Raw genomic sequence first — 13,747 nt, 5'->3', positions numbered from 1 at the left:
CGCGTTGGGCCCCCCAGCGGTGCTGGGCCCGGGGCTACCGACCCAAACGTCCCTATTGTAATCTATCACTGCCCTCAAGTGAGCAGAGAGCAGCCGCGCATATGCGGCCTCCCTCGATTCATTTCTGTAGGATTGGCGAAAATAGCCAAGCGCTGGCTTGGCTATCTCCGTCAGTCTCATAGAAGTGAATGGAGCTGTGACCGCGCTTATGCGGTGTGCTGCCCATTCATTTCTATGAGACTTCTGAAAATCGCCAAGTGAGCATGTTCAACCATTTTTGGAACTCCCATAAAATTATTGTAGAGCATGCAATGTCTTCCTTCACTTTCAGGGGCCTGTTCTGGAGGTGGGTGTGTCTCTCACATTGGTGGCATATCCTAGCGATATGCCACCAAAGTCTCAGGTGATCCAGCCCCTTTAATATTTATTGGTAAGTAGCTTAGGCTTTCACATCTGCGTTTTACCTTTCCACTATTGAGATCTGTCATAGGATCTCAATAGCCGGGGAAAATGCTTTAGTTTTGTCCCCATTCATTGTCAATCGGGACAAAACTAAACTAAATGAAGCGGAGTGCACTAGAAGGCATTCCATTCCGTTTGGTTGCACCCCCATCGTGTACAGAATAACGCTGCAAGCAGCATTTTTCTGTCAGTGATGTGGTGCGGAGCAAGACAGAGCAAGATCCGTTTTCTCGGAGACAATAGAAAATGGATCCGTCTTCCATTGACTTTTATTAGTGTTCATGAGATAATACAACTGGAATCCGTTCCGAACAGATGTAGGGGGTTGTATTATTATTATGACGAAAGTGTTTTTGCTGAACCCTGCCGGATCCAGCAAAAACGCTGGTGTGAAAGTAGCCCTAATTGCTCTTTTATGTACACTAATACAAAATATTACATGTCCTTTTTCCTTACTCTTTAAAGAGGACCTTTCATGGGTCCAGACATTATTAAATAACTAGCAGGTTATGTAGGGCACTGTGAACGGATGTAATATTGCTTACTAGTTTGTCTGGGCACCTCTCCGTTCGCCCGCTGTCCCCCTGGCTGTAGCACGGTCCAATCGCAGCGGAGAACGTCACAGCCAGGGAGAAGGTGAGTTTTTTTTCTCCCTGGCTAGGTGGCTACTTCGAAGAACCTAGAATATGACATATTTTCAGTTGTTTCACACTTGTTTGTTATGTATATAATTCCACATGTGTTAATTCATAGTTTTGATGCCTTCAGTGTGAATCTATAATTTTCATAGTCATGAAAATAAAGAAAACTCTTTGAATGAGAAGGTGTGTCCAAACTTTTGGTCTGTACTGTAATATATATATATATATATATATATATATATACACTCACCTAAAGAATTATTAGGAACACCATACTAATACGGTGGTGGACCCCCTTTTGCCTTCAGAACTGCCTTAATTCTACGTGGCATTAATTCAACAAGGTGCTGATAGCATTCTTTAGAAATGTTGGCCCATATTGATAGGATAGCATCTTGCAGTTGATGGAGATTTGAGGGATGCACATCCAGGGCACGAAGCTCCCGTTCCACCACATCCCAAAGATGCTCTATTGGGTTGAGATCTGGTGACTGTGGGGGCCATTTTAGTACAGTGAACTCATTGTCATGTTCAAGAAACCAATTTGAAATTATTCGAGCTTTGTGACATGGTGCATTATCCTGCTGGAAGTAGCCATCAGAGGATGGATACATGTTCTCATTCTGTTTACGCCAAATTCGGACTCTACCATTTGAATGTCCTAACAGAAATCGAGACTCATCAGACCAGGCAACATTTTTCCAGTCTTCAACAGTCCAATTTTGGTGAGCTCGTGCAAATTGTAGCCTCTTTTTCCTATTTGTAGTGGAGATGAGTGGTACCCGGTGGGGTCTTCGGCTATTGTAGCCCATCCGCCTCACGGTTGTGCGTGTTGTGGCTTCACAAATGCTTTGCTGCATACCTCGGTTGTAACGAGTGGTTATTTCAGTCAACGTTGCTCTTCTATCAGCTTGAATCAGTCGGCCCATTCTCCTCTGACCTCTAGCATCCACAAGGCATATTTGCCCACAGGACTGCCGCATACTGGATGTTTTTCCCTTTTCACACCATTCTTTGTAAACCCTAGAAATGGTTGTGCATGAAAATCCCAGTAACTGAGCAGATTGGGAAATACTCAGACCGGCCCGTCGGGCACCAACAACCATGCCACGCTCAAAATTGCTTAAATCACCTTTCTTTCCCATTCTGACATTCAGTTTGGAGTTCAGGAGATTGTCTTGACCAGGACCACACCCCTAAATGCATTGAAGCAACTGCCATGTGATTGGTTGACTAGATAATTGCATTAATGAGAAATAGAACAGGTGTTCCTACTAATTCTTTAGGTGAGTGTATATATATATGTAAAATGAGTCTTATTAGAGGGACCTTTTTCAGCCCCTATAATTAGTGTTTGGCGCAAATTTTCGAATAGCAAATATTAATCGCGAATATCGGCACTTCGAGAACTCGTGAATATTTAGAATATAGTGATATATATTCGGAATTTTGAATATTCTAGATTTTTTTTTCATCATTTTTTCTTGCTTGTGGGCCAATGAGAAGGCTGCAGTGTCTTTGTCTGAGCTTAGCAACATCCCTAGCAACTAATAGGAAAGTTGCCTACCCCTTACTATATAAAAACCTCCCGAGCAGCCCTTGTATGCAGTATTTTGCAGATCTGAGAGAGACAGCAGTGTTATTGCTGTGCTCTCTGCTTTCCTGTGTCTATACATTAGATAGTTAGTTAGTTTTAGTTTTTTTGTTAGTTTATATATATAATACAGATAGATAGTGGGAGATAGTCAGTGTAGGTTAGATAGTGATATAGTGTAGCGGTTCTGCTGTCCATACATAGATACATAGTGCTGTGATGTCACAAGTTCACAACAATACTTAGTGCACCAATCACCAGTGATGGTCAGTTCGCATTGTTTGCCAGCGAACACATGCGGGCTGCCATCTTGACTCATCCGTCCGGCGATGCACAGGTAAGCCCTTACCTGTGCCTGTGCCGGGAGCCGGTCTGAAATCAAATGCGGTCACCGGGAGCAGGCAGTTCCGAGACCAGCCGCTGGGGGCCTTCATCGGGCTGTTTTTGGAACTGCCTGCTCCCGGTGACCGCATTTGATTTCAGACCGCCTCCCGGCACAGGCACAGGTAAGGGCTTACCTTTGCATCGCCGGACTGGTGAGTCAAGATGGCAGCCCGCATGTGTTCGCTGGCGAACAATGCGAACTGACCATCACTGCCAATCACTAATACCCTGTTTCCCCGAAAATAAGACAGTGTCTTATATTAATTTTTGCTACAAAAGATGCGCTAGGTCTTATTTTCAGGGGATGTCTTATTTTTCCATGAAGAAAAATTCGGTACACATTTATTGTTGAACAAAAAAAAGGAAATCAGGGTGGGGAGGGGGATCACTTAAAACGGCACAGGGTGATCAGAGAAGGGAATCAAAATGACACAGGAGAATCAGAGGGGGGGGGGGATTACTATAGCATTTTAGTACCCCCTTCTGATCCTCCTGTGTCATTTTGATTCCCGCCTCTGATCCCCCTGTATCATTTTAAATGATCCCCCTCCCCACCCTGATCACCCTGTGTCAATTTGATTCCCCCCTCTGATCACCCTGTGTCATTTTAATTACCGTTTCTGGTCTCCCCCCCCCCCCCCCATCTTCACCAGACATCCCCCACCTTCCATCAGATATTCCCCCCCCTACCTATAACCCCGTCCCCTGTGTGTCCGTGCCAGCCAAGTTGTGAGACTCCATCAGGGCAGAGCGAGCAGCGGGCGGAAGAAGGCGGCAGCTTGTCCTGGCGGCGGCTGCGGCCAATCAGTGAGCTCCTTACATTCTGGGGTGGCTTGCTTTATAATCGGGGAGGCATTATGTTCAGCGGATGCTTTATAATCGGGGAGGCATTACGGTATGATCGGCCAATGCTTTATAATCGGGGAGGCCTTATTTTCGGGGGGATGCCTTATATTACAGCGATAGGCAAAACTAGAGGTAGGTCTTATTTTCGGGGGATGTCTTATTTTCGGGGAAACACGGTAAGTAGTCAGACCTGTTAAAATGTGAAGTTGCACGTATTGCGCCAAAATATTTGCATCATTAGTGCCGATTTCACAATCGCGAATATATTGGAGCACTCTATCTGCATATAAAGCTATTGTAATGTTCTGCCGTGCTAACCATTTTCTCCAGTCTCAGGAAACTTCTAGTAGCTTGAAAAATGTAGCTATAGTGACCCACGCCTGTATTTCGCACACATTATGCGAATATTACATTGCTGATTTTTCGCGATTAAGAATTCGCAAATATTTGACGAATATTCTACCAAATATTCGTGAAATATCGCAAATTTGAATATTGCCCCTGCCGCTCATCACTACCTATAATCTCTGGGAGCAAGGTACAACCATAACCTCAGCCCTCCGTATACTTACTCCTCTGGGTGGCTTTATGTCGATATACATACTGAAGTATATGAATTCTGGTTTTGATAATATATTCAATTTCTAAGTGTTTATGTCCATTATGTCCATTTATTTCCTGTATCTGACTGTTGTCTATTATTATTTAATACTGACCTGTTGATAATATAAAATACATTTTATAATATATTAAGTCTGCATTAGTAATTTGTATTTTTGTCTCCCTACCAAAGTATTGAGCCATATTGCACCTATGCTGAATATAAATCAACTGGAAAGTCTCTTTTTTTCCTTCTAGCTTGCTGTGCAGCACTTACCGAACTTGTGCTCAATGACACAAATGCTCATCAAGTAGTCCAGGTACATTCATATTTCTCTGTACATGTCCGAGAAGGCTACTCTTAGAATAATAATTTAGACACTTTAGTGTATATTATCTATTGGTCCTTTCTATAAACAAAGTACATTCATCAATGAGAAGACTTTATTCCAAGAGCAAATAGCTCTTCTCTTGTAGGTGACCTCCCTGAAAGTCATTGCCCCACTAACAGGACACTGGTAGGTATTCCCTTCTGTAGTATAGACCTGTTTCACACTTTTTGGGGACTGTCAACAGAGACCAGAGTGATGTGTTTAGCACTAAAATGCTGGCATCAAAATATCCTGACCTGCGTTCTCCCTAAAAAGTCACAGAAAATAATGCACTATAGCAGTGGTGGCGAACCTATGGCACGGGTGCCAGAGGCGGCACTCAGAGCCCTCTCTGTGGGCACCCGCACCCTGGTGTACCAGTATGCCTTAGACATTTCCTGCCATTCAGCAGCGCAGGACACACTATGAATAGCACAGGCAGCGCATTGAATGTAGGCAGGCTATTATAGCTAAATGATAAAGTACATGGAAGATATACTACAGGGTGGGCCATTTATATGGATACACCTTAATAAGATGGGAATGGTTGGTGATATTAACTTCCTGTTTGTGGCACATTAGTATATGTGAGGGGGGAAACTTTTCAAGATGGGTGGTGACCATGGCGGCCATTTTGAATCCAACTTTTGTTTTTTCAATAGGAAGAGGGTCATGTGACACATCAAACTTATTGGGAATTTCACACGAAAAACAATGTTCGCCATCACTGCACTATAGCAATAGATGCAAACACAACATATGGACTAAGCCCTCACTCTAATGATAAAATCTGAGACTCTTAGGCTACTTTCACACCTGCGTTAGGTGCGGATCCGTGCACAGACAGATCCCCACCTATAAATGCAAACGATGGTATCCGTTCAGTACGGATCCATCTGCATAACTTAGTCAAAAAAATTCTAAGTGTAAGTCAAACGGATCCGTCCTGACTTTACATTGAAAGTCAATGGGGGACGACGGATCTGTTTACAATTGCACCAATATTGTGTCAATGTAAACGGATCCGTCCCCATTGACTTACATTGTAAGTCAGGACGGATCCGTTTGGCTCCGCACCGCCAGGCGGACACCAAAACGCTTCAAGCAGTGGAATGGAGGCAGAACAGAGCCAAACTGATGCATTCTGAACGGATCCTTATCCATTCAGAATGCATTGGGGCTAAACTGATCCGTTTGGGGCCACTTGTGAGAGCCCTGAAACGGATCTTACATGCGGACCCAGAAACGGCAGTGTGAAAGTAGCCTTAGCCAATATATTTTGATCAAAACAGATCTGTGCCCACCTATTCAGCGCCAAGGAGGTCTCAGGTTCAGGCATGTCCAACTCTATACCTACCTATACAGCTGTGCATCTATGTTCAGGAGAGCAGACCCTGCACATATAGTGTGCTGCTCCTAGTTACCTCTGTGTGCATCAGCAACCGGTGAGAGGAGGAGCACGCACACCTATATGTACCACCCTAATCAAGGTCGCCTGTTAGATAGGAGGGGCAAAAGTGCACATGAGTGCTCCCAGGATAGAAGCTCATTCACACCTGAAGGTGTAATACGGGACTGTGGGGTCAGACTACACACAGCATTTGTTTGTAGTCTGTAACTATGGAAACAGCAGTTGCTTTACTTTAGTTCACAAAGGTATACATAGGAGCTGTATACAGAAAATAGCATAATATTTTCAATCAAGATTGTTGCATAGTTTTTTTTGCAGAGTTATTGAAGAAAAGATGATTACAGAGAAACGCACATACATTTTAGCTGGGGATTAAGTGCTAAAATATGTAATCAGATTACAGTATTTTATAAGACACACCTGATAATAAGAGGCACCTTTATCATCAGTCCTCAGATCAGACCCCCTATCTTCATCAGATCTCAGATTAGACCCCCAATCTTCATCTGACCCCACAAATCAGACCCCCAATCTTCATCAGACCTCAGATCAGGTTCCCAGTCTTTATCAGACCTCATATCAGACCCCCCCAAATATTCATCAGACCCCCAATCTTTATCAGACCTCAGATCAGACCCCCAATCTTCATCACACTTCAGTTCGATAGTAAAAATAAACAAATAAACTGACCTCCCCTTCTCTGGGTGGCACGCTCTACCTGCACACACTATTCCCTGGTCTTCTACTGACTTTGCGCTGTGACCTTACATCGTACAGTCCTAGTGCATGTCTAAGTGCACTGTGTCCTGACTCAGCACAGCGGGTGCCTGGAAGAAGACCAGGGAGCGGCGAGTACAGCCAACATTTACTGCTCCCCATGCCTTTATACTAATGAGCTCTTCCATAATGAAAGTGCGCTTTAGTATTTGCTTTATAAGACACACTGCCTTTTCCCCCCACTTTTTGGGGAAAAAGTGCATCTTATAAAGTGAAAAATCAGAGCGCTATATAAAGTTAGAAAAGAAAAAGTAAAGGTAAACATCAAGTGGTACGAACCAACTGAAGTAGTTTGCATGCATTAAACAAAATATACAATAAGAAAGAAATAAAATAAGTTGTGGGAGTGGGGACAATCCCACCAGGATATTCCTAAAAATAAAACACATTCCTAAAAATGGTGCACATCAGAAATGGTGTTGATGCTCATAGCTGACAAGGCAGTTTTAACTTTGAAGCTTTTTATTTTCCTGTAGAAAATCTGGTGATTTCATTATACAAGACTTTTCTCCCCACTCCAGTTTTCTGGCATAAAAAAAGTTGGAAACACTGTGTGTGCAACCTTTTTAACACTACTTGCACAAAACAATTTTTGCACGATAGATGTTTCTCCGCCATCCTTGACACTTTCCTGAAAAGAGGTTGTGGCGAAGGAGGGGAGGGTGTGGGACCAGTGGCCCCAGCATATTTATCTTTTACACCAGTTTTCTGGCGTAGATTTCAGATTCGTTGCACGGACTGCCAGAGCCGCTCCTAATTTATGATAAGGAATGTGCCTCGTCATAAATTAGGTGCAGCCTCTGGCAGTACACGCAGATATAGATTGGCGTAAAACGCTGGTCTATGATAACGTCCCCCATCAGTTTCCACTAATGTATTACAGGATAGGTATTGAGTCACGACCGAATCCTGATTGTTCAGCTTTATTGTTGAATTAATAACACATTGTACTGTGGTGTGTTATAAAATATTGATCTGCTAAGTAGAAGGAACAAAATGTTGCCAAAGTCATCCTGTATAATGGCTAATTGGAGAAAAGGTTACAGAGTAGCCTCTGTTATTTTGCTATTTAGCAAAACGCTAAAGTAACTGTACAGGTTTCAGTAAGCCATTAAAGGCATCATAATCCTCTGCTCATATTTTAGCAACTCATATATTTCTGGTCAACATAAAAATATTAATGTTTGTGTTTTTGAAAACATTGGTTTCTAATGCAGAGATGATTCTTCTTGTATCCTTCATGTAGGAGAATGGTGTTTATATTATCGGGATGCTGATTTTACCAAGCAGACAACATGACTGTATTAAAAACAAATTTACAATGTTACAGGTAGGATTATAATCCCCTTCTATATTTTGCACACTTTCTGGTTCTGTCCTAAGGCCCAGTTATTTAGGTTGAAACTACCACATGATTTGGTCTTAGGTCTTAACAGCCCTTGCTGTGTATATATTTGCAACGTCCTTATAAGCGAATTCTTGGAACCTGTCATCCTGCAGGAATAAGTGCTTGAAGGGAAACTTTCAGAGAATCTAGCAATTATAGTAATGTACTGGAAGTGCTGGATTCCCTGAAAGTTTCCTTTGTATCCCATTGCATGATGGGTTTCCATGGGACCTGGGTGCCTTGCAATGGCCTTCAGTCTGCAGTGTATGGAAGCCTTTTAGAACCTAAAAAAGCAAGCCTCATATAGCTTCATTGATAGCAAAATTGAAATGCTGCCTTTTAAAATGGGGTGATAGAAAAACATTTTTATTTTTTTATTTAAAAAAAGTCTTTTTATTGTAGAAAAGCAGAAAAACATAAAAAAAACGGCTGTGGGTTCAGTTATCAGTATAGCACTATAAAAACAAATAAATCAAATAATATGGTGCACGCCTCACCAGACTTTTGCCAAAATGTCCATAGATAGCAAAAAATTGCAATCCAGGCAGCACTTCCAAAAAAAAATCCTTTTATTGTGCCAAATGCAATGTTTTCGCTCCCGAGAAAAGATTACACAGAGCTCAAATGTCACAATATATACAGTGGCATGCAAGAGTTTGGGCATCCCTGGTAAAAATTATTGATCTCCTAAAGGCATAAAGTTAAAGATGAAACACACTTTTCAACACTTTAAGCAATATATTAGCAAATAGTATTATTTAGTTTTTTTTTTTTTACAATTTTAGAGTGAAAGAGGGAAAGGTGTACCTTGCAAAGTATGTGAACCCAAGGAGATTTGAGAGCTCAGATAACTTTGACTGAGGTCTCAGACCTTAAAAAGCCTGTTAGGGTTAAGACTATTTCACAATCATCGTTAGGATGCAAATTTCAAAGCTATATAAATACCCAAACTCCTTTAACCTTGTCCCAATAAATAGCAGCCATTGGTTCTTCTAAGCAGCTGCCATCTGAAAATGAAAATGGCTGAGGCCCACAAAACATGAGAAGGATATAAGAAGATAGCAACGCATTTTCAGGAATGCCATTTCCTTAGTTTGAAATGTAATTCAGAAATTGCAGTTAACAGGAACAGTGGAGGCCAAGAGAAGGTCTGGAAGACCGAGAAAAATTTCAGAGACAGCTGCTCGTAGGATTTCTAGAAAGGAAAATCAGAACCTCTGCTTGACTGTAAAAGACCTTCAGGAAGATTTAACAGACTCTGGAGTTGTGGTACATTTTTCTACTGTTCAGCAGCACCACCTGCACAAATATGACATTCATGGAAGAGTCATCAGAAGAAAACCTATCTTGAGTCCTCACCACAAAATTCAGCATCAGAAGTTTGCAAAATAACATCTAAACAAGTCTGATGCGTTTTGGAAACAAGTCCTGTGGACCAATGATGTTAAAATAAAACTCCCTGGGCACAATAAGCAAAGGGGTGGATCAATTATACTTGGAGGTTGTGGTGCAGCCAATGGTGCGAGGAACATTTCACAGTTAAAGCGAATAGTGAATTCAATATAATGCCAGCAAATTCTGGAAGCAAACAAAACACCAACTGTAAATAAGTTGAAAAGAGGGTGGTTTCTACAAATGGATAATGATCCTAAACACACTTCAAAATCCACAATAGACAACCTCAAAAGGCGCAAGCTGAAGGTTTTACCATGCCCCTCACAGTCCCTTTATCTGAACGTCATTGAAAATCTGTGGATAGACTTCAAAAGAGCAGTGCATGCAAGACGGCCCGTGAATCTCTTAGAACTGGAAGACTTTTGCAAAGAAAAATGAATGAATCGCTCAAATAAGAATTGAAAGACTCTTGGCTGGCTACACAAAGGGTTTACAAGCTGTTATACTAGGTAATAATGCATACCATGCAGTGTGCCCAAAGTTTTGCTTCACGCCCTCTTTTTTTTTTTTTTGATCATATAAAAGATGAAAATAAAAAAATGTTTGCTTAAATTACAAAGGGAATGTGTCATCTTTAATAAATGTTATGCCTTTTGGAGATCATTTCATTTTAACTTGCTTAAATGTTCACAGTAACAGTAATGTTTAGCAGGCATGCTGTTCGCAGTTGTCAGATGTTAATTGACTCTATGCCACACAGATATAAAGCATTTATCAGAAATAAAGGTTATGCAACCAAATATTAGTTTACTGATTAACAGAAAGGCAAACTGTCTAAACAAATTTCAGTTTATAGTTCAAATATTCGAGTTTGTAACTGTAAATGCAAACACTGCTATTTTGTGAACAGCCCATTATTCCTTTTTCTTCATTTTCAGTTAAAAAATGTATGTTTTGTTCATGTTTTCATTTGAAATTGACTGTGCAGTGCTTCTAGTGCCTTTGTGTATATGGAAATAAATGCTATTAAGCGGAATGAGCTTTTTCTCAGTAGTTTTAAACACACAGCTATTATTTAGCACATAACTCGGTGTGTGTGTATATATATATATATATATATATATATAAAGAAATAAGTACACCGCAGCACATCCGTCTGGTGAAAAATATATATATATATTATTTTTTTTTTTTTATACTTTACATAGCGCCAACATACTCCACACCACTTTAAGCTACTTTCACACCTGCGTTCAGGTGTCCGCTCGTGAGCTCCGTTTGAAGGGGCTCACGAGCGGCCCCGAACGCATCCGTCTGGCCCTAATGCATTCTCAGTGGAGGCGGATCCACTGAGAATGCATCCGCCTGCCAGCGCTCAGCCCCCGCTCCGCTCAGTGAGCGGACACCTGAACGCTGCTTGCAGCGTTCGGGTGTCCGCCTGGCCGTGCGGAGGCGAGCAGATCCGTCCAGACTTATAATGGAAGTCAATGGGGACGGATCCGCTTGAAGATGACACAATATGGCTCAATCTTCAAGCGGATCCGTTCCCCATTGACTTTCAATGTAAAGTCTGAACGGATCCGCTCAGGCTACTTTCTGACTTAGAAAATTTTCTAAGTTATAATGCAGACGGATCCGTTCTGAACGGATGCAAACGTCTGCATTATCAAACATCAGACGGACCCGCTCCGAACGCTATTGTGAAAGTAGCAACAAAGGGATTCTGTCACCAGATTTAACCCTATTAGGCCTCTTTCACACGGCCGTTTTTTTTTTTCCGTTTTGCGGGCCGTTTTTTTGTGGTCCGTATACGGAACCATTCATTTCAATGGTTCCGCAAAAAAAACTGAATGTGTTCCGTATGCATTCCGTTTCCGTATTTCTGTTTTTCCGTTCCGTTTAAAAGATACAACATGTCCTATATTTGGCCGCAAATCACGTTCCGTTGCTCCATTAAAGTCTATGGGTCCGCAAAAAAACGGAATGCATACGGAAATGCATCCGTATGTCTTCCGTATCCGTTCCGTTTTTTGCGGAACCATCTATTGAAAATGTTATGCCCAGCCCAATTTTTTCTATGAAATTACTGTACACTGTATATGCCATACGGAAAAACGGAACGGAAAAACGGAACGGAAACGGAAACACAACGGAATCAAAAAACGGAACAACGGATCCGTTTAAAACGGACCGCAAAACACTGAAAAAGACATACTGTCGTGTGAAAGAGGCCTTAAGCTAGCTGACAGTAGCGATGTTCTACTGTCAGCTAAACCTAACTAGCCTATTCCTACTTTTATCTATGCCCCCGTTACGCCAGAAATCTAACTTTTGTAATATGCTAATTAGCCTCTAGGAGCAGGGGGGGGGGGGGGGGGTTGTTCCGGCTCCTAGAGGCTCCATTCTCCCACCTTTGTCGCCTCCCTCCAAGTCCTGATTGACATTGCCAGGTAGCGCTCCTTCTGCCAGCCCTCTGTTCTGGTAAAATCTCGCGCAGGCGCGGTGAGGAAGCTGGCAGCCTGCGAGCGTCTTTCCCTCACCGCGCTGTGCCGAAAATATTGAGATTTCACCAGAGCACAGGGCTGTCAGACAAATGCGAGCGCTGCCTGGCCCTGTCAATCAGGACTTGGAGGGAGGCGACAAAGGTGGGAGAACGGAGCCTCTAGGAGCAGGAACAACGCCCCCCCCCCCCCCCCCCCCTGCTCCTAGAGGCTAATTAGCATATTATAAAAGTTAGATTTCTGCCGTAACGGGGGCATAGATAAAAGTAGGAATAGGCTAGTTAGGTTTAGCTGACATAAGCACATCACTAATGTCAGCTAGCTTAATAGGGTTAAATCTGGTGACAGAAACCCTTTAAGGACATTATCGACAGGGGTACACAATATAGGTTCCCTATCAGTATGTCTTTGGAGCATGGGAGGAAACCCATACCCAACTCTATCTATCTATCTCTATATATAGTACACACATGAAGATGCTCACATTAAAAATCTTTGCCACACACATTTCAAAATATTTTCATGCCATTCAATTATACTAAATATGAGAGTGGTAGTACAAACTTCCAGATGGTAGCAAAGCTCTTCAACAAGGATGTACAGCCAGATGGCCTAAGATCATAGACTATGGGAGATGAATGCCATACTTGGCAGTAATGGATGATTATGCACGATCCTACTGAGTGGACGTGTTCATTGTTAAGGCATAAATATTTTAGCTTCTCTGCCTTTTTTGTCTTTTTGTCCAACAGTGTTATGCGTTCAGGGCATTAAGATTTCTCTTTAGCATGGAAAGAAACCGAGATCTGTTCAAAAGGTAAAGTATGCATATTTAAAATACAAGAAGGGTAATATTGTGAACCCAATGTTATATGTAAAATATGTAAATCGTACAACAAAAATTTACCATAGGGGATCAGCAGAGAACCCTGCGGTTTCATGGAGTCCAGTCAGGGCTCTTCATAGAAATCTGTCTGAAGGATAGGACAGTCTCCTGATGGGATTCTGCACAGTAGCTATGTTGAGTTTGTTTTATATGGACTGTGGTTGGCAAACAAATGGCAGCACTGTAGGTAACTCTGTAATGTGGCATTTGAAAAAGAAAAACCTGCCATCTATGCCTATGAATCTTTTTAATCTTCGAGGTATGGCGATGGAGTTCTGTGTCAATGATATTGATGAGATTGAGTGATTGATTACATTTAAATGAGCCGCTGATATCAATTATTTGCTTTATCATACTGTATTTTACCGTACATCAGTGATCCAATAGTTTATACTCGCTGCTCAGTGTCATTACTTAGCTTTCTTAGGTGTTGAGAATCACTGGTATACAGTATTACTATGAAAACAGGCAATATAGCTGGTAGCTTTGAAC

General features: G+C 41.9%; 1 protein-coding gene across 3 annotated transcripts in view; it reads left to right on the top strand.

Annotated features, from left to right (window-relative positions):
- NEK10 (NIMA related kinase 10) overlaps positions 1-13,747 on the top strand; it is a 266,495-nt gene that overhangs the window by 100,830 nt on the left and 151,918 nt on the right. For all 3 annotated transcript variants that reach the window (XM_040432102.1, XM_040432101.1, XM_040432100.1), the window contains 3 exons: positions 4,786-4,847; positions 8,333-8,416; positions 13,122-13,186. In XM_040432102.1, coding sequence (XP_040288036.1) covers positions 4,786-4,847; positions 8,333-8,416; positions 13,122-13,186 — 211 coding nt within the window. The remainder of the gene's footprint in view (positions 1-4,785; positions 4,848-8,332; positions 8,417-13,121; positions 13,187-13,747) is intronic.

Source organism: Bufo bufo, chromosome 5 (assembly GCF_905171765.1).
Source record: "Bufo bufo chromosome 5, aBufBuf1.1, whole genome shotgun sequence".
Taxonomy (NCBI): Eukaryota; Metazoa; Chordata; class Amphibia; order Anura; family Bufonidae; genus Bufo; species Bufo bufo.
This window is presented reverse-complemented; position numbering and strand designations above follow the sequence as displayed.